Source organism: Clarias gariepinus, chromosome 19 (genome assembly GCF_024256425.1).
Source record: "Clarias gariepinus isolate MV-2021 ecotype Netherlands chromosome 19, CGAR_prim_01v2, whole genome shotgun sequence".
In the NCBI taxonomy this organism is placed as follows: Eukaryota; Metazoa; Chordata; class Actinopteri; order Siluriformes; family Clariidae; genus Clarias; species Clarias gariepinus.
The window spans coordinates 25,126,503-25,154,164 of record NC_071118.1 but is presented as its reverse complement, the minus strand read 5'-3'; the positions used below and the strand labels follow the sequence as shown (position 1 = coordinate 25,154,164).

At 40.0% G+C, this 27,662-nt stretch overlaps 2 protein-coding genes across 2 annotated transcripts; both read left to right on the top strand.

Moving 5' to 3' along the window:
* Positions 1 to 8,023, top strand: ubap1 (ubiquitin associated protein 1). Its single transcript, XM_053479081.1, has 7 exons — positions 1 to 164; positions 2,657 to 2,705; positions 2,805 to 2,929; positions 3,153 to 3,965; positions 4,941 to 5,111; positions 5,247 to 5,348; positions 6,995 to 8,023. Exons 2-7 carry the CDS (start codon positions 2,666 to 2,668, stop codon positions 7,133 to 7,135), a joined length of 1,392 nt encoding a protein of 463 aa, XP_053335056.1. The 5' UTR covers positions 1 to 164; positions 2,657 to 2,665; the 3' UTR covers positions 7,136 to 8,023.
* A 3,440-nt stretch (positions 8,024 to 11,463) lies between these two features.
* dcaf12 (DDB1 and CUL4 associated factor 12) lies at positions 11,464 to 27,650 on the top strand. The gene is made up of 9 exons (XM_053479145.1): positions 11,464 to 11,698; positions 19,012 to 19,302; positions 19,466 to 19,741; positions 19,835 to 19,895; positions 23,800 to 23,993; positions 24,088 to 24,153; positions 24,243 to 24,405; positions 24,493 to 24,674; positions 26,019 to 27,650. The coding sequence occupies exons 1-9, from the start codon at positions 11,642 to 11,644 to the stop codon at positions 26,175 to 26,177; spliced, it is 1,449 nt and encodes a 482-aa protein (XP_053335120.1). The 5' UTR covers positions 11,464 to 11,641; the 3' UTR covers positions 26,178 to 27,650.
* The last annotated feature ends 12 nt before the right edge of the window (positions 27,651 to 27,662 follow it).

Below are 27,662 nucleotides of genomic sequence, written 5' to 3'. Positions count from 1 at the left end.
CTGGCACCAGAGAAGGGGAGGTTCACAAACCCAAGATGGCGTCCCGCGATGAAGCAGGAAATATATCTCGTTTTCAGTAATATTCGCGACCGGGGATGTTTGCTCAGAAGTTGTATGTTTGAAGAAGGCTGAACCGGATTTACTGGCGACTAAAGACAGAGCAGGTACTGAAATCAACTTGTAATGTTACGCTGACAGGTTGATCCAGGGGCGGTGGCGGAGGAAGTGAAGGCGCTACTGTTAGTTAGCAAACAAGCCATATACAGTGTGTAGGCCTGTAGTGTTTGCTGGGATTTTTACCCACCCGTATTCGGATCACTTCCGCAATACGCGCGTGGAGCGTTCGAACGCGCTGTGATTGGTCAGTGTTTCATTCTCAGGACGTCAGTGCGCTCGGTCCAGCAAATCAGAATGGTTTGGTCGAATACGGGTAGCGAAAATAACCCATAGGCCTGGGTGCTAGCTAGCGAGTTTGGACTTCGCTTTCTTGTCAAAAGACAAAAAGTCAGCGGTTGTGCGTTTTGTTTTGACCTTCTTTTAGCTTTTAAATATATCTATTTTTGTTTTTAGTTTAACCGCTTTGGTAGTGACGTGTTAATTTTTATGAAAATAATTTTTATGAAATTAATAGGATTGTCCAGTAATAGCAAGTGGAACCAGCCTGGCTAGTTAACCAGTGATGATTTGGTATTTTGATGTAACACGGAGACTCACTGAATGTTATCACTTTGGTTTGTCAGATGGCAATAACTGAGCTTTAAAAAAAATAAAACTTTGTTTAAAACACAAGTAGATCCAGGTTCCCTGTGTGGAATTTTGTAGGAATTATTTACATCAGGGGATTTAAAAAGTTTCTGCAACCATGACCCTTTTCACAGCATAGAGATATTTAACAGATGAAACACAGCTATTCAAATATTAAACAAAGTAGGCAAACGTCTGCTGCTATTTTTATTTTAATCCCTTTTCAGAAACCAAACCGGTTTAGAAAACAAACTGTCAAAAGTTTCTAACCACTTTGTGTTTTCACAGGTTCCAATGATTCATACCAGTTCTGAAGGTCTTTAGCTTATCATTGTAGAGAAAAAGGTTTCTGGAAGTTTCCAGAGTCTCCACTTAACTGTTTTCAATTCCTTTTTTACCATAACAATGAATTTTTCTGTCTAGGTAAGAATGACGCATTGTTCTTAGGCAATGACGTACCTGTACTTTAATAAATTTTTGCATGCAGCAAATGTACAAAGACAACATACAAGGGGAGTGTTTATGTAAAAGGGCAAAAAGTATCGCACGAGATGAGATTGTGTATAGATTGGATCGTTTGAATTATGTAATATCCTGCTGGAAACGTACACAATTAATATTTTGTGCTTATATAAAACCCAGGTTGGTTCTACTGCTTCAAAACACATTCAGAAGATTTGTAGTACATTAAACTTGTCTGTGACCTGCCTCGGGTTTGCAATTTTTTCACCTCTGAATTTGTATCCTTGTAATCGAATGGCTGGTTGTCATGTTTGTCTTAAATCATCAGCTTGTTTTACATTACGTTCCCTCAAATCACATTTGAGTTTTAGAAAGTGTTCATTCAGTCCATGAGTTCAGTTGAAATAAATAAGGCTGAGTATTCTTTGTTTGATTAAGTGATATCACACGAGAGGGAGTTTTGTTTTGCTGGGTATAGCACGGCTGTAATGGGGTCGTAGGCGTGAGGGTATGACAGCCACGATGATATCCAGTACGACCTCGAGTGTGTGATTGCTTTCATACAACAGTTCCACAGACATCCTTTTTTTATTCAACAGTTTATGATTTGTTTGTTCAGTTAATCAGTTATTTTGCTCTGCCAACACACATCCATCCATCCACTTATTTCGCTTCAGAATATCTGCTCTGTGTACTGCCGGGTTTCAGGTTAAATGGAAAGCTAGTTCGCTATGGTGTACTAAGGTTACTGTTGTATTACACACAATAAGTAGAGCCCTTGATCAGGGGTTGGAAAGAGATTTTGGTTTCAGCCTTGTCTTATACAAACAGTTCAGAGGCAATTTGGAACAACTTAGAAGCAATTACTAAGGAGACCTAGTTTACTTTTAAGACGACAACATCTGATATGTTTTGTTTTTGCTGAAAGTGCTTATATGACCGATTTTAAATCTTGGTTTTGGCAGGCAGCTGTTCTTTCCTTAGTACAGACTTTCACCCATTCTTTCATAATGACTTGGCGTAATAAATTATTGTGTAGCACCTGGACACAACGCAGTGCATGTAATTAAACATCCCAGTGCTGTTACTGTCCATTATCGCGACTAGCGGAATGCCTCTCATCCAATCTGATTGCTTGGCCGAAACTAACCATTGTATAATTTGCAGTAGCTTATAGTCGTGTGTATGATTTGAAGCCTGCTAGAGCATTTGATGTTCTTGTTCGAGTATTCTTGGGTGTATATGTAGGATACCAGGATAAATGCAACTTTTCTGTGTAAAGCATTTTCTAGTATGTTTTATTCCGTAGCCAGTTTGATCAATAAGGTCCTCTGCTGGTGAACATCGTGGTTGTCCGATTTTTGATGCACATGATCTGAGGCTATGAGGTTGAATCTCTGACACATCATCTCTTAAATACGTTTTTTTATTTTTTATTCTTTTTTTTTAGATTCTCTAAATGGCTGCGAGGAAGTCTGGATCAGACCTCCACAACAATGGTGAGTTACCTAGATCTCCTCTCTTGATCTCTCACTATATGATTGTGGCATATAAACTAATCTATGTTCCTTATTTTCTCCACCTATATCCTCATAAAGGACCTGTCAGCTACCTTGATGATGTTCCTTTCAAGCTCAATGAGAAGTTTCGCTGCCCAGCTAAAGTGGGTCTGCCCATAGGTTTCTGCCTGCCCGACTATAACGCTTTGTTGTCAGAGACGCAGGTTAGTCAGCCTACTATTGTTATTACACAATAAAAAGTAGGTGACGGCGAGTTAAAGTATCTCACCGCATTTCATTACAGAGTTATGACTTCAATAAGTGTTCTTCCAGTTAAACAGGTGTATCCAGTACAACCCTTACCATTTGGAAAGCCTAATTCCTAAAATAGTTAGCTAATGTTTCTGTAATGGATCATGCTGTTAAACTTTTTTGCTTTTCCCACAGTATGACTTCAGTCTAGAGAAGCTGAGTGTGCGCTGGGGGGACGACCTGGCCAAGGCACGAGCTTCCGAGGCTCGGGAGGCTGAATCCAAGCAGGCGGAGTTAGAAAAAGACAGACAGGCTGCCTTACAGGACAGTGATGCCGGATTGGCTGGTGGCAAGAAAGCCCGTCCCGCCGAGGAGCAAGACCTCCTCCCACCGGCGCTGAATCCGGTACTGGCAGGTCTACGGCACAATGACATTCTGACCCCACTCCCGGCCCCGAGTTTCGGTCCGGCACAACCAGCAGCCAGCAGTCCTGCGCCTCAGAGCCTCAATCTGGCAGACTTCGAGCGGGAAGAGGACCCCTTTGACAAGCTCGAGCTGAAAACCCTGGACGACAAAGAGGAGCTTAGGAGCATCCTCCAAAGCCAGCCGCAGGCTTCAGTGTCTGTCCCGACTACCGAAAGCACAGGTGGCGATGACGCTGTTGCACCACCTCAGCGAGCCAAAGTTGGCATCTTCCATAAACCCAATGGCCTGGTGGGACTTTTGGACTTGGAGCAGGCAGGCGTTAGTGGCGTGGCGATCTCCAGAGGACAGATCGATGCCGAACGCCCCTGTAACATTCGCTCACTGACTTTTCCCAAGCTGTCAGACCCAGGAGATTCCCCGTCAGACCCTCCCCTTACCATATATCCATCAATCCCACAGCGAAACTTACCCAATGGTACTCCACTCTCCCTGGTGAGAACCACACAACATACCAGTTCTACGCTACCCGCAGAGTTACCGGGCCACGCACCAAATAGTGCACCAAACGGCACACCAAAGCAGGTACTTGGACAAGATTTTAATTTCTTCTCTTTGTCACTGCTCAAGTCTTAACTAAAAATCTCAAGCTAGCAAATAACTAGGTGTCAGTGATTCTTTGTTTTCCTTGTATGTACCTTGAATTTCTTCCTATTCGTACAGTCTGATGAGCAGTAACAGGTGACGAATCCAAATGCTGACATAAATGTTTTCTGAGTACCAATCCTGGAGTGTGTGTGTGTGTGTGTGGGGCGCTGAGGTAGCTTCAGTTCCCAAACTTAGTTTTTACAGTAAATTCACAACCTTAGTTTCTACCTGTAATCCATTCCCATTTACTGTTTGACATCTAAAAAATACAGCTCTGGAAAAAATAAAAGGCCATTTTAATTTACTCCAGAAAACTTTTGGAATGTCATCAAAAGGAAGATGGAGGTTACTATAATGCGTTGTGATGATGTGATTTCCTCTAAATATGCACTTTAAATAACAATAGTTATATTTATAATTTTGAAGAAATATTGTCAGCAGTTAAAAAAAAATAAAAACAATACTGTTTATCTCATCAATATAGTCACCTGAAAGAAAAACAAACAAACAAACAAACAAAAAAACAATAAACTGATTATTTTGCAGTGGTCTCTTATTTTTGTTCCACAGTTGTATATAAAAGACCAAATGCAAAGAACTTATTACCATGGGTTTGTCTCATCTTGTCACGTTATGTATATGGATCAATTACAAAAACAAATCCAGCTTGGAAGAAAGCAGTAGAGGTTTTTGGTATCTTTGGTGACTGTATGTGTCTAGGAGAGATGGATTGCTTCGGTCATCTGTGAAGGAAATAAATAGTATGAAGCCAAGGATGTCCACACCGATAACTGAAGCTATATGTCATCTCATGCAGTATGTCCATATCTAACAAGTCAAATGATCGGCCACCTGATAATGTGAACGCATGTTTATGTTCAAATCGACTTGTTTGTCTCTTTGTCCTTAAAGTCGAGCTTCGTTCCTGCGGCTGGTCCTCCTTCATACCCGGCACCTTTGGGCGGAGCCTTGCTCAGTCTCTCTCCCAATGAGCGTCAGTGCGTGGAGACTGTAGTAGGCATGGGCTACTCTTACGAAGGCGTCCTCAAAGCCATGCAGAGACAAGGGCAGAACGTCGAACAGGTCGGCTTACATTACAGGACACGCAAGACCCGATTCATGAATAGGATCCCATTCCGGGTCTAGTATAATAACCATCAGTGGAACAAAAATGTTTTGTCTTGCCTGTATTCTAAATTATTTGTTTTCTGTGCTCAGGTGCTGGACTATCTCTATGTCCACAGTCGCCTGTGTGAGCGAGGCTTTGACGCCACAGCGGTGGAAGAGTGTTTGGAAATGTACCAGTGCTCAGAAGAAAAAGTATGTCCACTCATGCACAAAGGGTTTAATGTCAACAAAGTAAATTAATAATATTCAGAGCTTTTGCGGATTAACAGTTTGTGTACTTGCAGTAATTATTCACAATATTTTACAAGTGTAGAGGGCATTCAACTATAGATACTCAAGTATTGATTAAATATGAGGGGCGATCAAGTCAAACCCGGACTACTTGTGAATTCAGTTTTTATTTATGTAGCACTTTTAAAGCTGTCACAAAGCAGCTTTACAGACTCAAAAGAAAATTAGGGAAATGAGTGAAAAAATATGTATGAATCAAAATGAGATGGCAATGGGAGGAAACCTTGATACGAACCAGGTTCAACAGGGACCCCATCCTCATTTGGGTGATGGTGGAAAGCAGGAATTGATCAGAAGTCATAGTGAGTGTTAAAAGGCTGTAAGTTCAGTATAACAGAACACGCGTCGATGAAGACATTAGCCCGATTTACATTTGCAGAGAACCTCAAGCACAGTACAGTTATGAGACTTTTAATCGCAGTAAGACATTTGAATGGTGCAAACGTTTTAAAGAAGACCATAAGTCCGTGAATGATAATCCTGGCCAAGACGGCCATTGCACTCGTTTCTATAAACAAAGAGTGGAACATTACATTTTTCCTTGAAAATTGACTGATAACTTGGCAATAGCTTGCAGAAGAGACGCTACTGTCTGTGGGAACTGTACACACAATCATTTACCAACACAGTTTGCACATTACAGGAACTTGGCTGGCCACATCCTCTATATATTCCTGACCTCACTCCAAGCCATTTCTACATGTTTGGGCCAGCATTTCAGATGTGAAGCAGTGTACTCCTGTGTACTGAGAAAACTTTCTACCATGATGGGATCCAAGCACTGGTGAAATGTTGGGATAAGTGTTTTGATGTAGCAGGGTATTATATAGAGAAATAAAGAGAGTTTTTCTCTCATAAATGTGTTCAGTTACCAGGTATTCAGTTCCCAAGTCCCGGTTCGACTTCAACACCCCTTCTAATGTCACAACTACAATAATAGACATTTTTGAAAGTATCATTAGAGAAATGTGTCGAGTATCAGTGTAATATCGTGCTTGTAAATATGCTTTGATATTTTTTGAAGGAACCCTCATAGATGATATGATACAAAATGACAGCAGTCATAATTTTTTTACGGTTAATGATGGATGGCAGACTGTAATCTGTGCTCAGTGAAACGCTTAAAGAGAAGGAACTATGTTGTGTGTTTTTTGTTTTTGTTTTTTTTGGGGGGGGAATACCAGGATCATGATAATCTGAGAATACCCAGGTCTAACATGTTTTTAAGATATAAAGTATGTGTCTGTCTTCAGTAGTCGAACAAGTTTTTGCATTGGCAAAGTGATATACACTTCAGGTCATGGTGCTTTACAGTTTCTATTTTGCCGCTGATTAATTTTCCAGTGAAACCACTTCCTGAGGTGTTTTATTTCTTGTTTACTTCCTCAGGTAAAAAAAAAAAAAAAAAAAAAAAAATAAAAGTACTTTTCCATGTACATAGACTGCTTAACAGTGTGTCGTTTGTAACTTTATGTACCTGGTAAAGTGGATATGATGAAGAATGTTTTTTAATGTTTTAAATGTTTGTCGTTTCTTTTCTCTTTAAGGCTCTGCAGTTTCTGCAGCTGATGACTCGGTTTGGCGAGATGGGCTTTGAGAGGGACACCATCAAAGAGGTCCTTTTGGTACACAATAACGACCAGGACAAAGCTCTAGAGGACTTAATGGCTCGTGCGGCTGCAAGCTGAACCTGGGCTTGTCTCCTCCTTGATCCACCCCCCCTTTACTCCTCAACACTGAGTCCACTGAGAAAGTTGAGGGGGGGTGTGAGTAAGAGCAGAAGAGGTAGGGGTGTAGTGAGGGTGTCTGAGACTGGACAAGTGAACCCATATCCCTTAAAAAATAAATAAAGAAATAAAAAAAACCATGTCCTTTAATAAGGTAGGGTTTGATTCATCCGACCTCAGCAATGACCCTATTAAGTGATCTTTGTGTGATTGTGGGCAACTGAGCCGTCGTACTTCCTCCATCGCCGTAGAAACTGGCGTGGGGCAGTTCCTAGGACACGGGTCTCAGAGGAGCGCAAGGGGAGCGTGATTCCACACGAGATGTACTCACAGCTAAGCGCTGCTACGTCTTTCATAAGTGTTGAGAACTTTCACTCATACACATGCCATGTCTGAACAGAGACCTTGAAGTGCCCTTTTTTTTGTTCCCATTATCGCCTGGCTTTCATTTGTTTTTCTTCATCTGTCTCTGCTGTACATCGTTTTAATCGTATGTTCATCTGTTAAGCTGTTTGACAAACAAAAAAACAAAACCACAAAAAAAACAGCAGTTTTGTTAGAGATCTGGTTTTATTGTCCTCTGCTATAGGAACCGCGGTAACCGAACTAACGACCGCAGTGCATTGAGAGAAATGAGACGAGAAAGGAAAAGTGCAGCCGAACAGGTTAACACTGGAATGGAACAAGGAACTGGAGGAGTGTTCCCGGAAATGCAATATTTATGCGTGTCGCGGCTTCTACGTGCAAGGCTGAAACGGCACAAAGAACCACAGATATTAATATAAACGTATTTAAATTTGTTCAAGATACACTGACACCTTCAATCTGTAATAAAGACTTGGAAAATTATTTACCGTTGATTTGAGTTGGTGACATGTACACTGAAATGCTCAATCACAACAAAAGTCACGTTTTGCATTTGTGATTGTATGTTGCTTTAATGGAACAGCGAGTTTATAGTTCAGTAATGTTCGCTTTGCTTAACGGTTTCCTGTATAACCCACAATGCCATCTGAAAGCCTGCTGACATATCAAAATGGCATTTAGCTCTCGCGTCATTTCTACATAAAGAGACCAATGCAGCAAGACTAATCAGCATGCTTACATAGACAAAGTTTAAACTTTCATGGTAATACCGTACTACTGATAAACACCAGCACACTGGGTATATCTTTGATCTCTTACAAGCTGTGACAAGTGTCTGTCTCTTTTCTGGGACTTTGATTCCAGATGTTTGCTCTCTCCATTTCTTTTACATTTGATTTCTCATTAGGAAGTAAAAACTGTAAGCAAGAAAAGAACTATGGAACTAACAAAAAAACCTGATATTTATCACGTGCGAATGATGATGTTGATACACATTTTGGATAATCAAATTGTATTTTTTTAGGTGTTGCTCAGCAGTTCGACACTTATACTTCCAATACCTAAAAGATCAATTGATTGGAAAGCTAAATCATCTCACAATAGAGACTAAAAAAATCTACAGGTTAAGACTCTTGGTCTTATGGAAATATGGGTTTTTTAAACAACAGGCAAAAAATAAATAAATATATATAAATATTAAAATATATATCTATTTACAGTTACATTGAAACCATGACACCTCTTGTCACAAACACCAGCCTTCTTACTTTCCCTTTTATTGAACTTTGTAAATTAAATAAATCCTCTGTAACTTGTCATGTTACCAGAAATCCCAGAAAATGCAAACTCCTCTGTTGGAAAAATCTGACCATTACAAAGTGCGGATACTGGATTCTCTGCAGAAATATTTTTTAACAAAAAAATGCACTATTTTGACAAAAGAGCATTAATATGATAGCCAGACTACTGTCTGAGCTGAATTTGAAAAGACCAAGTGACGTCCATCTGTATATCATCAATATTGCTTATCTTGTATAGGTTCATGTTGGCCTGGAACCTATCCCAAGAAAGATGGGGCACAAAGTGGAGTACAGCCTGCATGGAGAGGGTCAGAGGTAGCTTTGTGGTTAAGTCATTAGATTACGTTTCGGAAGATCCTAGGTTTAAATCCCACAACCACCAAGTTGTCCCTGTTGGACCCTTGCGCGAGGCCCTTAACACCCAACTGCTCAGATGTATAATGAAATAAAGAAGTCGCTCTGGATAAGGGTGCCTGCTAAATGCCTAAATGTAAATTTCTAGGCATTGGAAACATACATCACTCTGTGGGAGGAAACCCACCAAACACTGGGAGAACATGCAAACCCCACACAGAGACCAATTTCAAGAGTCTAACCCCTCTCTTGAGGTTCCAGGAGACCGTGCTAATCACTACAATACCGCCCGTAGGTCATGATTTTATTTTTTATTATTTTCAATAATTTTCTGTAGCCACAGCTTTCTGTTCTTGGTGTTCATTAAGTACACTAAATACATTAAGTTTTATGTGTTCGGAAATGCTTTTCTGCTAACCGTGGTTGTAAAGAGTAGTTATACGTGTTATCATAGCACTCTGCTGTCACTATGGAAAGAAGCAAAGCAAAGAAGTAGGACCAGAAACAGGTTGGGTGTGTAGAGCAGGTATACAAAGAAGAAGAAGTTTGAGAAGTCTGCCCATTCTTTCCCTGAACTATCTCACCAACAAGGTGTTTCTGCTCACAGAACTGTACTATGCTTTATTTTTTTACTTTGCATTTTTGTACCATCCCACCCAATGCCCAAACCCAGCCACTGGATGCAGTCCCAATTCCAGATAAAATGGGAGGGTTATGTATAAACACCCCTATATGGTAAAAAGTCTATAGACGCCATCATTAGACCTATATGTGCTTTCTAAACATCAAACTTTAGGGGTAATAGTTAACACCAGCATATAACCATGACCAAAAGTTTTAAGAATGACACAAATATTAATTTTTACAAAGTATGCTGCTTCAGTGTTTTTATCAGATGATAAAAACAGATTTTCCTTTTTGTCAGGTGTTACTGTGGTATACTAAAGTTTAATTACAAGCATTACATAAGTGTCAAAGGCTTTTATTGAAATTACAGTAAGTTTATGCAAAGAGTTGACCCTTGTTTTTCAAGTTCCCTGCGATTTGCCCTGGAATGCTGTCAATCAACTTCTGGGCCACATCCTGACTGATGGCAGGCCATTCTTGCATTATCAATGCTTGGAGCCTGCTTTTGTTTGTCCACCCACCTTTTGAGGATTGACCACAAGTTCTCAATGGGATTCAGGTCATTTCAAAAAGTGAAGCAAAGAAGATATTCTGTTGATTGGACTGATGAGGACTGGGGTAAAGTCATTTTCTCCGATGAATCCCCTTTCTTATTGTTTGTCAGGAAAAAAGCTTGTCCAGAGATTTCTAAATTCTAATAAAATCCAAGCATCAATTATGCAAGAATGGGCTGCTATCAGTCAGGATGATGATTGACAACATGCCAGGGTGAGTTGCAGAGGTCTTGAAAAAGATGGGTCAACACTTAAAAATTATATCAGGATGATAAAAATCATCAATAAAAGCCTTTAATGCTTTTAATTTTATATGCTTCGGTATACAATAGTAACATCTAACAAAAAGTTCTAATAAACACCCAGAAGCAACTGACTTCGTGTAAATTAATATTTGTGTAATTCTCACAACATTAAGCCATGGCTGTAGTGGTAATGATTAACACCAGGGTATGGTATGAGCGGTTCTTCTCATGAGTCTTCTAGTCCGAGTCGTTTGTTTTTGGTCACGTGACTCCCATAGACGATAGGCAGTGCAGTAGATTTAGTAGAACGAACGACTCGGACTAGAAGACTCATGAGAAGAACCACTCAGTTCTGTTTCCTGTGGCAAAAAAACGAACGATTCGGAGCAGAAGATATGAAGATGTGAGCTTCTGTTTATCATAATATGTCCTTAGCTGCATTGGAATATTTTCATTACTGGAACTATAGCCAAAATTCGTTGGGGGTGTGTTTATTGAAAATATAACATTTTATTTTATTTTATTTCTGATCAAAAGAACGAAATGAACTACATGATTTAAAAAAAAAAGATTTTGTTCATTTTAATGAACGAGATTCAAAGAACCGAGTCACTAAAAATAAGCTAAACTTTCCATCATTACCAGTGTAGAAATGCACAGGTAACATGGAGAACCCGTCTTCACCGCTACGATTGGTTAGAGCTTGTACCTGACGGCTGAACTGTCCAATCAGTGCAGGGCTTGTCGTGCCTGTCAGCGTATTAGCAAAGTAGGCGGGATTTATCCGAACGTGTATCCTACGCTGACCTGATCAACGTACGATGACGCCATTGCGGGGGGGAGGAGCGTGTAACGGAGCACAAACAGTTCAAGCCCTAGCAACTCGGCTAGCTGACGAGGCCTTCGACGACACGGACGTCCATAATCACTTATATAAAAGCAAGTGCCGTTATATGCCCCAATTCCCAGCGTCGCCCGTACTGCCCTCCATGTGGGTGAGGGACCTGTGTGTGTCGGATTATGGCGAGAAAAACAGTTAGCAGGAAAAGGAAGGCAGGGGAGCTCAAGGAACAACAGGTAGGTCTTGGCCCGTTAGCATTCAGCGCTGTTTAGCTAACTAACATTAGTGCTGTGTATAATATAATATAATCCGTGTATATTATAATATAACCTGGTTTAACGCTAATAAGATGAAAACACACATTTATGTTGGCTATAATAATATAAGTAATAAAAATAACAACAACGGAAAGCAACGAGTTGCCTTACTAGCAGTGACCGGCTAGCTAGCTGTTTGTTATTCGGGTTTTTAGCGGTTTTAACAGAACGCTTGCGATTAAATTAAACATAAACAAATCACATTTTAACGTAACCCGACTCTCAGGTTAGCGCTTTATAACGAATCTAAGCTAACTGTTAATTAACAAGGCTAACAACTCTACCTCTGTTAGCAAAGCTAGCCTACCTGTTAGCTTACCTGACAAGCTAGGTGATCAATAATAAAGCTGAGCTAGCTACAATTAAGGTGCGATATTTACCAAACATTACGGTTTACTAAGATGACTGGCTGACATTAACATGTATACATGTCTAGATTCAGAAGAGATATTTATTTAAATTTGTTACACAGTTAATTGATGTGATTGACTATAGTAAATGTTGTTAAAAGGCGACACTTTTAAGGAAACAGTCCACTCTGTAACATGTCCAATATGTTTATATATAATAGACATTAAAGTGGTTATTAGAGACCGAGTGGCTAAAAACAAAAAGCATTTTCTGTCGCTCAACATTGTAAACGTTCAAGTCAAACCGGGACTTTTGATTGTGCAAAATGACAACACAATTGAGAGAATAAAAACTCTCTTTATTATTTCTGTATATAATCACCTGTCACGCTTATCCCTGCGTTTCGCTAGTGCATTGACACAATCAAGGTGGAACGTTTCGGACCGCCTGCTTCAGTGTCTGAAACGCTGGCCTCCCAGGAATTCCTTTAACGACCAACATATTTAGAAATAGCTTGGCATGAGGTCCAGGACGAGTTACTGTAATCTGCGAGTGGTGTTAGTGAATGATTGTGTGTACAGTTCATACCAACAGATGTGCTCTACTGCAAATGGTGACAGGTTATGTGTTGGTTTTCAAGGATCAGGTGTTTCACTTGCTCGTTGTTCACAGTTCAGTGGCCACCTCATTCATGGAGCTTTTAAACGTTTGCACCATTCAGGGTTTTACTTCAAGTCTCATCACTGTAATGTGCTTTTAGTGTTTTCATCAACCTTTGTTTGATTTTTAGTTTGACGGCCCTTATATTTTGTAAATGCTTCATTTGAATGCCCTTCATACTTAAGTGTAGTGGAAATAACTGCAAGTACACAAATAAACTGTTAATTCACAAAAGCGCTTTGTGTTCAAGTGTGCTAAAAAAGAGACTTTTTCCTCTGAGCATTGTTACATTTTCCAACACTCATGTTTTTTTTTTTTTTTTTTTTTTTTTTTTGCAAATTGATGACAAGATATCTGTTGATTTTTAAAGGATCGGGCACAGATGTATGGCTGCCTTTCAACATTTGCATTATTTAAAGATTTTAGTATTTAAGAAGTCCCGGTTCGACTTGAAAACCCCCTCATAATTTTACTTTTTTTACTCTAATTTACGATGACTTAATTTGTATTAATTAAAGAACAGCACATATTTTCCACCTAGTTGCTTTAACCTGTTAAACAAGATCAACTTGAGAAATTTTTTCACAACTCCAGGTTTGATTTAAAGGAGTGTAAATAAACACAAGATTCCTTCTGCGTTTCATGTTTGTTTCACACATGATGTGATCACTACTGTATCCATGTTTTTCTGTACTGTTTATCCAGCAAATTTAGGGCACACGGTGAGTGACACCTTGGGAGGGGTGCCAGTCCGGTGCAGGGCGCAATCATTCATGCGCGCGCGCACACGCATCCAATCATACGCTAAGGGCAGTTTGAAAACACCAGCCAACATGTCTTTGGCAGGAATCTGTGTTGTTTAAATATAAATTTATAATATAAATTGTGAGGCTGTATATATGGCAATGGCTATAATTTATCATAATAGCCAGTTTAGTCTTGAAAGGTCACATTTTACTTTTCCCTTCTTCTTACATACTTCAGGCTGATCACAGCACAGCCTTTTCTACTTGTATCCTTTTCTCAAATACTTGAATCTCTGCCCAGGTTGTATTCTGTTTTGTTTTTGATTTGAATGGTTTTGTGAGAAGGAAACACTCTGCATCAATTATCCCCTGAAAACCTCATGAGAGCTCAGGTCCCTTTCCCAAGTAGTGTTATTTAGCACGCGAAACTCTCCCTTACATATACACAGCCAGCATACGCACAGTCCAAGTTTTAACCACAGGTATCTTTTTTTTTTTTTTTGTATTTCTAATGTAAACGTCTTTGTAAATGAACTAAAAAAGACCTCAGGATGCACTTGTTGCTCTGGCGTGGCAGCTCTGGCGTTTTTATGTAATTGTTGTCTGCAGAAGAAAGGAAAGTTGTCTTAAAGCCAGCCCAATCCTTTTTAGTTGTTTATTGTCTGGATGTTCCACGTGGCACCTCATTACTCTGTTATACCAGGATTAAGTTACGTTCATCTAAGAACAGATTTATTTTTTTCTTCCCCCCAGCTGTTTATTTCAAAGCAAGTTTAGGATTATTCCCTGGCTGCTTGAATATAGCTCGGTAAGATGGATACATAAACGATTAGTTTTTTTGGAAGATTGGTACTTGTGCAATATTTATTTTTCCCTGCTTCACTGATAAGTGATTTAATTTGCCCAGCTGTGCAGTTTAACTGTTTGCAGTTGCAAGCACTCTTGTCTGGAGATCATTTTAACTTTTACTGTCCTGCTGCTGCTGCTTATAGTTTAGTTATGTGCTGTTTTTAAAAAATATATTTGTGAAGTAAACACAAAAACTGTGGGATATGTTCTTAATAAAAATGTCTCAATGACTTGAAAGATAATTTTGTAGGACATTAGGGGTGGGACTCGCCAGGGACCACCTGATGCGATGTTATCACGATACCTAAGTTCAATTTGTATTGCCATTGTAAAAGTATTAAGATTTTTATAAATATTCCAATTTGCTTTAATTTTATTTCCTGATTCTGTTTCAATTTTGAACAAACTTGGCAATTAATTTGCTCGGACCACACAGGGCGCAGTGCTTCCTGCCACTGTGTAAATAGCCTAGGGTGAACCACCTGTAGGATTATAGAGGATCTGCAACATTATACCACCTAACACGCAATCATATAATATACTAGATGTGCAACTTAATTCAAAAGGGGTTTACTAGCACAATCATTAGGGTATGTTTAAAAAATATGTGCAGCGCCATCTGTTGAATATTGAGATTAATTAATAAATTTTTTTAAAAGATTATTTTTATTTATTTATTTTTTCAGGATATAAGGGCGTTTTCCAGTTAAATTTTAAATTTCTTTTTCCGTGGGTAGATTGCGATGAAAAAAAGCCTATGTGTTACCGTTGGGGCTCACCCGTGCAAAACTCCAGTAACATTAATTCAGTACTTTTTACATGAAGCGTCCACAGAGAAACAGACACAAATTTCAAAAAACATCTTTGTGTTCTGTTACTTATCTTGCATCCCCCCCGAAATTATTTTGTTAGCAAATAATACCATTTTATGTATTTGGGTTCACATACTGTCAGTCATTTTTATAGACACCATACTATATGTACCTATAAGCATGTGGGCGGACCTCTGTGAACAAGAAATCACTTATTTGTCAAACCCACCCAATTTTATCCTAATCTTGGATTTATTGGACTGCCTTTAGAGATCCTGCATCCTACACTAATCCGAGTTGCAGTTCCTATTTCATTGCTGAACTGAATACAGTACTTGGTCCTGAATCAGTTCTCAGAACAGATTGCTGTCTGTCTAAAAACAATTAAATATTCCTTTAATGTAAAACTGCTGTAAAAAATATATATATATATAAATTCTGTGGATAAAAAAAACATTAAAATAAAAATTTTGTCACATACACAGTCATACACAGTCTGATATGCAGTGAAATGCTTGTACGACCGCCAGTGACCTTAAAAAGAAAATAAAAACTATACATAAGGAATAAATATTAATAAAAAAGAAATACGAAAGCAAATAAATTTAACTAGTAAAATAAACTGTACAAATAAGGGTGTAATAAAAATATTACAAAATATAGAAATATAGTAATATGGGGGAGGGGGGGATGTATATATAAAATGTTTAAGTGGCAATGGCTGTGCAAATGTGCATGAATAGTGACTTATGAAAGTGTCATGTGCAATGGTTTCAGATATATAAGTATGTATTGCATGAATGTGTCCATGTTTGTCCAGTCAATGTCAATGTTTAAAAGATATTACTCCTGTGTGGTGGTGTGATTGAGAGACCTTGTCGCCTGCGGGAAGATGCTCCTCCTCAGTCTCTCTGTGTTGGCCTTCAGGGAGCGGAATCGCTTCCCAGACCGCAACAGAGAGAACAGTCCATTGTTGGCATGGCTGAGGTCCTTCACGATCTTCCTGGCCTTGGTCCAGCACCGCTTGCTGTAGATCAAGTGCAGGTCAGGGAGCTCGGTGCGGATGATGCACTCAGCTGAGCTCGTACCACCCTCTGTAGAGCTCGCCTGTCCTGCATGGTGCCGTTTCCAAACCAGGTCGTAATGTTTCCCGTCAGGATGCTCTCTATGGTACAGGAGTAGAAATTCCTGAGCATTTTAGAGGGCAGTCTAAAGTCTCTTAAGCGTCTGAGGTGGTAGAGACGCTGCCGGGCCTTTTTCATCACAGTGTTAATGTGAAAGGACCATAACAGGTCCTACGTGATGTAAACACCGAGGTATCGGAAGCTGTCCACTCTCTCCACTGGGCTCCTGTTGATGATGGGCGGTCTGATAGTTCCTCTCCTGCTTTGTACTAAAGTCCACTATCAGCTCCTTTGTCTTGCTGACGTTCAGGAGGAGATTGTTCCTCTGGCACCAGTTCTCCAGATTTACAATCTTCTCTAGGTAGGCCGACTTATCATTGTTGGTGATCAGGCCCACCACGACAGTGTCGTCAGCAAACTTGATGATGGCGGTGGAGTTGGTAGTGGCCATGCAGTCGTGGGTGTACAAAGAGTACAGCAGGGGGCTCAGAACACAACCCTGGGGGGCTCCAGTGCTGAGTGAGTAAGGCTAAGACATGTCCGCCCATCCTTACTGCCTGTGGTCTGCCAGTCAGAAAATTGGAGATCCACTGACACATTGATGAGCTGAGTCCCAGGTGCTCCAGCTTGGTGGTGAGTGTGAAGGGAATTATGGTATTGAATGCAGAGCTGTAGTCGATGAAGAGCATTTTAACATAATTCTCTTTCCTAGTGTCCAGGTGAGTAAGTGATGTGTGGAGGAGATGTGAGATTGCATCGTCTCTGGAATGGTTCTGGCGGTATGCAAACTGTAGGGGGTCGTGTGTCCGGTAGTGAAGAAATGAAGTCTCTGACCAGGCGTTCAAAGCACTTCATCACTACTGAGGTGAGGGCTACAGGGCAATAGTAATTGAGAGAAGCAGGATGAGGTTTCTTCGGGACAGGAACAATGATGGACTCTTTAAAGCATGTGGGGATCACCGACTGAGATAAAGAGATGTTGAATATCTCAGTGAACACAGGTGCTAGCTGGTCTGCGCAGGCTCTGAGAACACGACTTGAGATGCCGTCTGGTCCTGCTGCTTTCCTGGTGTTCACTTTCTTAAAGGCTCTCCTCACGTCAAGCTCGGAGATGATGAGCGCGTTTCCGGTGCTGGCAGTGTCTTCCTGTCTGTAGCCGTTAGCGCCGCTAGCATTAGCATTGCTAGCGTCTTTAGCTGCAGCCTCGAAGCGAGCATAGACGGTGTTCAGCTCGTCTGCCAGACTCGCGTTCGTCATACCGGTTGTTGGTGTTTTATAGTCCGTAATTGTCCTTAATCCCTGCCACAGGCTCCTAGAGTCACTCTGTTGGAGCTGTGACTCTAGTTTTCTCCCGTAGCGCTGCTTCGCCTCTTTTACCGCCTCCTGGACGCCGTATGACGCAGCCTTGTATGGTTCCATGTCTCAGAGCGTTGCGGATGTTTTAATCCACCCACGGCTTCTGGTTGGAAAACGTTCTGATAGTCTTTCTCCTCGGTATCATCCGCTAGTTTCCCGATGAAACTTCCATAAACACGCTGACGTCATCATCGGAGCTGTTTCTGAACATTTCCCAGTCTGCGTCATCAAGTGCGTCCTGTAACACGGCCACCGATTGGTCCGTCCAGCGCGCGACATCCCACTGAACCGGAACTTCCTGTTTCAGCCTTTGTTTGTATTTTGCCATGGAGAAGATGGCGGCATGGTTGGATTTACTGAACGTAGGACGAGATTGTGCCTTGTAGTCGTCCTTGACTGTAGTGTAGCAGTGGTCCAGTGTCCTTTTACCCCTGGTGGGGCAGGTGATATGTTGATAAGTTTGGCGCTGCGTGTTTAAGGTTGGCACTGTTAAAGTCCCCCGCTACAATAAGTGCAGCATCCCGGTGTTGTGTCTGGTGCTGTGTGAGTGCCCCATGCAACTCGCATAAGGCAGTGTCCGTGTCCGCTTGTGGTGGAATATAAACGGCGCTGATTATGACCGATGTGAACTCCCGAGGTAGATAAAAAGGACGACAGAGAGGGACAACGCTCGCGCTGTTGCACCAGCTGTTGTTCACCATTAAACACACGCCGCCTTCCCTTGACTTCCCCGAGTCCCGTGTCCTGTCCATGCGGTGAACCGAGAAGAACTCGGCCGGCTGGATGGCGTGGTCCGGCACCGCTGGGTTCAGCCATGTCTCGGAGAAGCAGAGGAGGTTGCAGTCCCGAATGTCTCTCTGGAACTTCATCCTGGCCTTGAGGTCATCGAGTTTTTTCTCCAGTGACTAAACATTGGCGAGCAGGATGCTAGGCAGAGGTGTGCGGTGTGCACGGGCTCTCAGCCTGTTCCTGACGCTGGCTCGTTTCCCTCAAGGCCGCCGCTTCACATCGCATCCATTGTTCTCCCTCAAGATCTCACTCGGCCAGCTCGGATCTGGAGTTAAAAACGTACATTGTACACCAATAGAAACAAGAGTGTCTCTATTATACCTAATGTACTCGTGTAATTTTGCCGATTTTAAAACACTGAAAACTAACTTTTCCAAAAACTAATAAAAACAAAGAAAAGGTGGTCGAAGCAGTCGTGACGGCAGCCGACCTTACCGGCGTCATCTTGGTTCTCCGTCATTGTGACCATCCTATAATTAAAAAAATATATTTTTTTTATTTAAAAAATAAATCTCATGTATTTTTTTTTTCTTTCCTCTCAACAGCTTGATTGGTGCCAGTCTGTATATAAGCGTGCCCGTGTATCTGCCACATCTCGTCATGCCCAGCAGTGGTGGCAGGGCTGTCAGTCCATGGTGTCCGCCATCCGCGGGCGGGAATTTCGTCCGCAAAAGCAGCTCGAGTGGAGGTTCCAGCGCAGCTTGCGTGGCTTCGCTGCAGGTCGAATCCCAGGAATCCTCAAAGAGCGCGAGTTTTCTCTGGGTTGCCTTAACAAGGTGTTCGCCTCTCAGTGGCTCAATCAGCGTCAGGTGGTGTGCGGGACCAAATGCAACACGGTGAGATTGTAAAGTCCAATATTTTTAGCAAAATTATTATTATTATTATTTTGTCTTATTATTTTGTTCTGACTTCTTGTTTCATTCATTTTGCCATTAAATTTGCTAATACTTTTTGTTGATTTTGTTTTCCCATTCTCTGCATTGTTTTCTGTTTGTACAGCTGTTTGTAGTAGATGTGCTCACGGGGCAGATTACCCGGATCCCGATGCTAAAGGACAGAGAAGGACTGGGCGGAGGCTCCCTGGGCATGGGCGTGATGAGCAACACGGTCTTTCAGAACCCAGGATTAGCTGCTGGCCTGGATGCCCAGCAGGGCTGTGGCATCCATGCCATCGAGCTCAACCCTTCACGAACCCTACTGGCCACTGGAGGTGATAACCCGAACAGCCTGGCCGTCTATCGACTGCCCACACTAGACCCCGTCTGCGTCGGTGATGTGAGTTGACGGTGTAGTGTTTTACTTTGCTGCCCTGTTATTCTTTATTTTTAAAATGCAAAATAATTCTTTATTTATTTTTATCCTTTTCAGGATGGTCACAATGACTGGATCTTTTCCATTGCATGGATCAGTGACACCATGGCTGTATCAGGTAACAGGCCCACATTCAGCCTGTTTAATGTCTGTCTGCTCAGCAGATTTAATCCTTCATACAACAAATCTGTGAACTGGGGAATAGAATAAAAACAGCAGTCATTAGCTGACCATTTGTCTTTTATGAATAAAAAAAAAAAACGCTGCCTATGGCACTACTGTACTTGGGCTGATGTGAACTAAACCGCTCAGATGTCAGGAATGCTTATGGTGTGTGTGTATACGATTATGTCAGCTGTAACAGTTTTTATTAACTGCAGTGTTATTATTCTGTTATAAATATAAGCTTTACTAAATCACTACACTGTGAGCAGTCATATTTTATTAAGCTGCTCAGTGACTCAAAGACTATTTCCCCCCCTCCAAGATAAAAATACAACGCACCAGATGTGCTCATTGTAATAATTGCCAACAGTTTAAGATGTGCGTAAATGTTTGAGTGAAGATTTACAACTGGCTTTCTTTGTACTTGTTGGACACTCTTAAAGTGCACCCACAGATCTCAAAAAAATTTCAGAGACTTTTTGGAGAATGAAATGATCGATGAAGGCTGAAGTGGATTTTTATTTAATAAGCCTTTAAATGATATGTAATATTAATAATAAATATCAAATGCTGTGTATCTTTGATTAGGTAGGCAGTTGTTTTATTGTTTATAGCTCTGCAGATTGTGTGACCTCTGTTTATATGCTGCAGTGGTGGTGGTGTTACTGTGAATGATTTGTTTACTTTAAATTGATTTGGTGGGGATGTGTTGGCTCATTTTAACTATTTTAAATCTTCTTTAGTTAACGCCAATAATATTAAATGACTGGACAAAATGTTCTAGACGGTACTATTAGTCCCTGACGTAATGAAGTAGCAAAAAAAAAATTTCCCAGATTTTGTTAAAATTTTAAGACCTTGAACATTGAAAAAAAAAAAAAACTTTGTCTTAACTCCAATGTTTTATGCATTAGCTTTATTCAGTAGCTTCACAGTGTAATTGTGTAACATTTAAACAATACTAACTAACTTCAAATACAAGAGTTTACCATTTAACTTTAAATAAATAAAAAAACATTGTTACTGAACATTTGCATATCTGTCATCTCCCATAATTATTATTTATGAACAAACTTAGCAAATAAAAAAAAGCCTTTAAATGATGTGTAATATTGATAAATAATAGCAAATGATATTCATCTTCTATCAGCCGAGGCATTTGTTTGTTTTACGGCTCTGCAGAGATGTTAAGTATCTGTGTCTCCTTTATTTATATAATGCAGTGTTGTAGTTATTAAATAATTTGTTTAATATAAATTGATTTGGGGGTTTGTCTTGGCTTATTTGAACTATTTTAAATGCTCTTTAGTTATTGCCAATATTAAATGACTGGGTGCAGCTGGGTGTAATAGTTTCAGACGCACCACCTGTAGGATTATAATGAAACGATGATGCAGTTCACGCCTTACATTCCCCCAACGTTGTGAGCATGTGGGCGTAAATAGCTTCTAATGTGGGCACGTGTGGCTTCTAACACGTGCATATCAAGACTAATTGTTTTGAGGCTGGTGTAAGCGTGTGTAGTGGGTAGGTTTGAGACTAATGCTCTTGAAAAGTTAGGAGGGGACAAGGCGGATCAGAGGCTTTCTTTCTTAACGCGTGCGACTTTGGGTAATTGTAATGCTAACATCGTGCACTTTGCACAGAATCGATTATGTCTAATGCAAATCGGTCATGGCCAGTCAAGCTAAAAAAAACAGTTTCCAGTCACTGTCTGATTGACCGGTGCATCTTTATTAAAAATGTGTTTTGTTTTTCTTTTATTTTTGATACAATGTGATACATGAATTGGCAAACAAAATAATCGAAATTCATAAATAAATTAGTTTTTTTTTCTATATACTACCACTCAAAAGTTTGGGATCACTTGCAAATTTCTTTGTTTTTGTTTAATTATTTTATTTTTCTAAATAAAAAAAAAATACTGGGGATTTCAAAACTATGAAATAACGCACATGGAATTAGGTAATTTATGCAACAGTCAGCTGTTATTTTAAGACACAGAGGTCAGCCTTTCTGGAGTAATTTTTACAAGAACAGTATTGTCAAGTGCATTTGCAAAACCCATCAAGCATTATGATGAAACTGGGTCTCATGAAGACCTTCCCAGGAAAGCAAGACCAATAGTTACCTCTGCTGCAGAGGAGAAGTTCATTTAGAGTCACCAGCCTCAGAAATCACCAATTATCAAACGTGTTGGGTGTAACGCAATAGGGTACTTGGATATATATATATATATTTTTTGGATGTAACGAGTAATCTAACGCGGTAGGTCTACCATTTAAGTACTCAGTTATATTTTCAAAAAATGTAATCCGTTATTCCGGCAATTTATGTAATCTGTGAGCCAGACAGCAGCCATTCCGTGTGTGTGAGAAAGTCGTCCTACAAGCCCCGCCTCCCTTCTGTTATCCCTGCTGTTATACCCGTCTCACCTATGCGGTTTGACTCGCGGTGAGAGGCGGTGTTGGGCACCGTGAGCCCCGCGAGTGACGGCCTAACGTTCCGCAAAGTTCTGCAAGGTCTGCGAGCTTCCGCGAGACCGGCACGTGGAAAAATGGACACATAATCACAATGCCAAAACTCGCAGTGAATCATGATAAACCGTACTTGTGGCCACCGCACGTAACTGTGTAGGTGAGATAGGGGTATTAGTAGTTAACAGATTATGGGCCAAACTATCACGCTGAGTGATAATGGTAGAATAATTATAAAGGTCGTGACTAAAACAACATGCATGGAGGAATCACAAAGGAGTTTTCGTTTTCTGCAATGAAAAAGTACTCGAACTAGTTACTTTTATCAGAAATTAACACTGTAATGTAATCTTTAATGACAGTAATTTTGTAATGTAATGTTACTTTAAAACGTAACGTTCCCCAACACTGTTTATGAAGGCAGATACTTGCAGATCATGAGTAGCAGATACATTTTAGCATTACCTGTTCAAAGTAGATTATTGTGTATTTTGGACACCTTCAGCATTGCTTTATAAAGAAATACAAATCCGGAACAAAACTTCTTCAAAACTTCTCCTATTAAAAATTGCTGGGATCAAGTGACCTATACAAGATGCAAGATAGGACACACAAAAGCAACACACTCATTTTTACTGTCAAGAGAAAATCCACCACAATGTTCATCATGCAGGACTCAGTTGTCCATCAAACATATTTTATTTGACTGTAACTCTTTTACTCCTTTAAGGAACTTGTTTTATTCTGTTGATACTTTTAAAAAAAGTTTTTGAACAAGTAAATTCAAATATGGTTTTAAAATTCTTAGAAAAAATAAATCTTAAACATCTTATCTAGTTTTTAAATAACAAAAATGCTTCTCGCCATGAATATAGCCATAGAAGCTGGCATGGCGTTAAAAAAAGAAAGAAAGGAACAACCATGGAGTTAGGCGTGTCCAAACATTTGATCTGTAGTGTATATAAAATTAAAGCAATCTGTGCAAAATTATTTGATTTAAAGTTGATCTGTTTTATTTGGTCCTCATATATACTGCAAGTTTACACATTAGGAAGAAAATTTACACAAATAGGAAGATTTTTGTTTAAATTCTTTAGAAAAAAAAGATATCTTTTTCAATTATTTGCCTGTACTAATGATTCGTGCATAAATCTGTTCACATCAAGCTTGATAAATGAGCCCCGTTGTTGAATGTTTTAACAGGATACTACATCAGAATGTGGAAATTATAATGCTTGCATGAGATTTAAATGCTAATCTTCTCCTATTTCAGTTTAAGCGAGTCTATGCTTCTTTGTCATTTTGTAATGCATTCTTTATCTTGTTGTGTTTTTTAAGCAACGTCTAACATCTTTTTCCCATTGCCATGTTTTGTCCTAGGTTCTCGGGATGGCTCTATGGGATTGTGGGAAATCTCCGAAGAGGTACTAAGTATGGCAGAGATGCAGCAGGCTGAGGAAGGAGTCCCGAGCTACGCCCACATCTCCCACCGTGCCCTTAAAGACATCCCTAAGGAGTACACCCACCCATACAACTGCAAAGTGCGCGCCCTAGCTTTCAATAACAGCCATAAGGTCAGTCTCCACCTTCATTGCTTTAATCTTCTAAATTGTTTATAATATTTCTTTTTTTTTTTTTTTTACATAGATTTCTTTTGTTTTCTTTCAGGAACTGGGTGCTGTTTCTCTAGACGGATATTTTCATTTATGGAAGGCCGAGGACAACCTGTGTAAGGTAATGCGTTTTTCTTCTTTTTTTTTAGTATAGCCCTGTTCTGTGTTTATTCTTTTCTGTCTTATCATTGTGATGTTTTTGCTTTTCAGGAGCTCTCCACGAAGCTTCCATACTGCAAGGAGAACGTGTGTCTGGCGTACGGACTGGACTGGTCCGTGTATGCGGTGGGCTCTCAGGCTCACGTGTCCTTCCTCGATCCTCGGCAGTCTTCCCAGAACATAAATTCTGTGAGCTCCAAAGAGCGTGGCAGTGGTACGTCCCAGACATTGACATTCTTCTTATTTACTCTCTTTCTTATCAGAGTTTGCTAAATCCTGTATGTTTGTCATGCGCGATTAGGAATTCGCTCCGTCAGTTTCTACGAGCACATAGTGACAGTGGGCACAGGACAAGGCTCCCTGCTCTTCTATGACATCAGGGCTCAACGTTTCCTCGACGGTCCATCCAATTCACCCGGCGGGTACCGGAAGACCCCTCCTACAGAAAGCATCCTCAAGCTCACCACGGGAAGAGGCTGGCTGGTACAGAGCTGTTCTAATGATACATAATGTACAGTGGAACTTCGAATTGCGAGTAACGTGGTTTGTGAGCGTTCCACAAGACGAGCAAAGATTTTAAAATAAATTTTAACTTTTTTTTTTTTTTTTTTTACAATTACTTTTTTTGTTTTATTTTTACTTTATATTTTGTGTTAATTATTTTTATTTTATTTTTTTTTTGAGCTGTTGAACAAGTAATTTTAGTTTCCATTATTTCTCATAGGAAAATTCTATTTGATTTGAGTGTTTTAAAATTATGCTTGTAATCCAAGGTTCCACTGTATATGCATGAACATGTTAATACTGCATACTTACTGGAGAAATGAATTAACTGTCTTTCATAGGCATGTATCTTAGTATGTCTCAAAGAGCATGTTTTTTAAGACATTTAGACTGTAAAGCATTTTTATTTCACTTTTCTGTTTTATTTCTTTTTGTCCCCTAAATATTAACAATAATAAATTTGCTATACTTATGTTAGGAACATGATTAAAATGTTGATACGAACTTTTGCAGGTGAGGGGGGCGGGGCACAATCATCTTGTCTTGTCTGTATTTCTCCCATTTTCTTTCTCTGTCTCTTTCACCCTACTTGTCTCTCTCTCTTCCCCTTTGTCAGTGTGCATGTTTCTCTCTGTGTCTTTTTCTCTATCCATTTCTGATTTCCTCAGCCTGTCTTTTTCTCTTTGGCCCCGTTCACACCAAACACGGATCCCGAGTGATCGGATCACAAGCGGGCAGCCGAGTCTCCAGTGACCGCTTGGGATCGGATTTCATTCATCATTTTAACTGGAATCACACAGTGGTCTTCAGCTACATTTATTTTTTTGGAAAAATGCCCTAGCAAAATTCTATCGCACACGTTTACAAGACTTGTTCAACCATCGAGTGTAAAATTTGATAAAGGACATTTTAAATGATTGTGAGAAGAGATGACAAATGAAACTGGGAAAAGTTTTGCTGTCATAATGTCATCTTCACTCATTAGCATTAGTATCTTGAAGACATTTTTGCAGCTGTACCGAAAACTTAGGATCCAATCACCCGGGATGATGTCTGTTTTTCTGTCTTTTGACCCTCTCCATATTTTTACTCTCTTTCGCTTTGTCTATGTATTTTGTCTTTTGTAACACAGTGAAGTGACGGACAAAATCTGGTCTTCCATCTTAATCAGTTTAGGTATACAAAATAAACCCGAGCCTAAATAATGATTTATTCTCAGAGATGAAGTTGAAGTTATTTTCAGAGTCTGCAAATGGTGCTGTTATATTTAAGATCTTAAGGTTCCTAAGCAAAATTGTCCTCTTTCTTGTCTCTGTGTTGTAGAACCATGACGAAACGTGGAGAAGCTATTTCTCAGATATTAGCTCCTTCCCCAACGCCGTCTACACACACTGCTACGATGACTCTGGAACTAAGCTGTTCGTGGCTGGCGGACCTCTCTGCTCGGGACTACATGGAAATTACGCCGGGCTCTGGAGCTAGCTTTGCTCGCCTTTCTAGCCGTCCCTGCTTAACTTCACTATACATCCCCCCACTCATCATTGCAGCTGTCTGTCTGTCTTCATTCATCTGTCTGTTTCTGTTTTCACTGGACTCAGGAGCGTCAAACATGCTTCTCACTTTTTTAAATGGTGTGTATTAGTAAAATTTGTCTGCCCCCTTTTTTCTCGTTCACGTGCTGTCTTTTCTTGGCTGTTAATTTCTTTTACGTGAGTGACGAAGCAGAGTTTTGAGCCGCAGCAAGACCTGTACTTGGTTGGACATAGTCCACGGTCAGAGACTCGCCTCAGAACTCTGACAAAGTGTGACCATGTTAAACTGTTTCGCAGCCTCTTCAGGACCTCGGACGTTCACTCGGTTTGTACTGTTTTTGTTTCGCAGTATTTTGGTGTAATGCGTTCTAAAGGGTCGGAGACTGGCAAGAGTCTGTTATTTTATTTAGTTCGGACTATTTGATGAGCCGTCGATCTGCCATGCTCTTGCTTTGCAGGGGACTGAAGTGTGGACAAGAGCAAACAAAAGAAGACTGTCTTGTAGCAGAACTTGACTCTGACTCTGGGTTTTGTTGTGCCATATTATGCCACGATGATCACTAAGGGACTGATGAATGCAAACAGACAAAAAGCCCAGAAATGATGTCGGAATGAAACCTGGATTTTGCGGTCATTTTTTTAATTTGTTTGTTGTTTGTTTCCTCTGAGTGGGTAAAGTGTTTTTTTTTTTTTGTTTTTTTTGTTTTTTTGGTCTTTTGCTCTGAGTAAGACTAGCGCACATCATATCGGTAATGCCGTTATGTTTTTTTTTTTTTTTCTCTTTATTTTTCCTCCTTCAGCAACTATAATTTATTTCCTGCACTTGTTCATCTCTAGCGCTCATGCTGCTGAAATACAATCGTTTTTTTTTTTTTGTGTTTTTTTTTTTTTTTTTTCTCCTTTTTGTTAGAATCGTTGCTTCTGAGCTCCAGTCAGGGGAAGATGACCCGGCGTGCTTTTCTCGCCTTTCCGAGCAAAGGCAGGGCAGTAGTCAGTTACATTGTTGCCTTTCCTAAGTCTTTCTGTGAAAGACTTTTGTGAGTCAACTTTTTTTTTTTTTTTTTTTTAACATGAAACCTTCACGGATCATTGCAAAGAAAAAAAAATAGAACAAATAGAGCAGATTGTGGTTAAGACCCTATATTAAACAAATAACCATCACTTTTAAAATGTATTTTATATATAAATGTGTAAACATATTTGGAAATCTTATATAGAGAGAATACATTTTATGTAAATGTTTGGAAATGTATGTGTGTGTGTGTTTGGACTAACCGTCATTACTTTGGTGGTGCCCTCTTTTTTTTATACACACTGAGTGTTTTTACAACTTGCCAAGTCTGAAAAAAAAAACATGAAACACGGCAAACCAATTCAAGAAACTGTTTAATGAGAAAATAATGAATAAAAGTCTATTGATGTATTTTTTCCATGT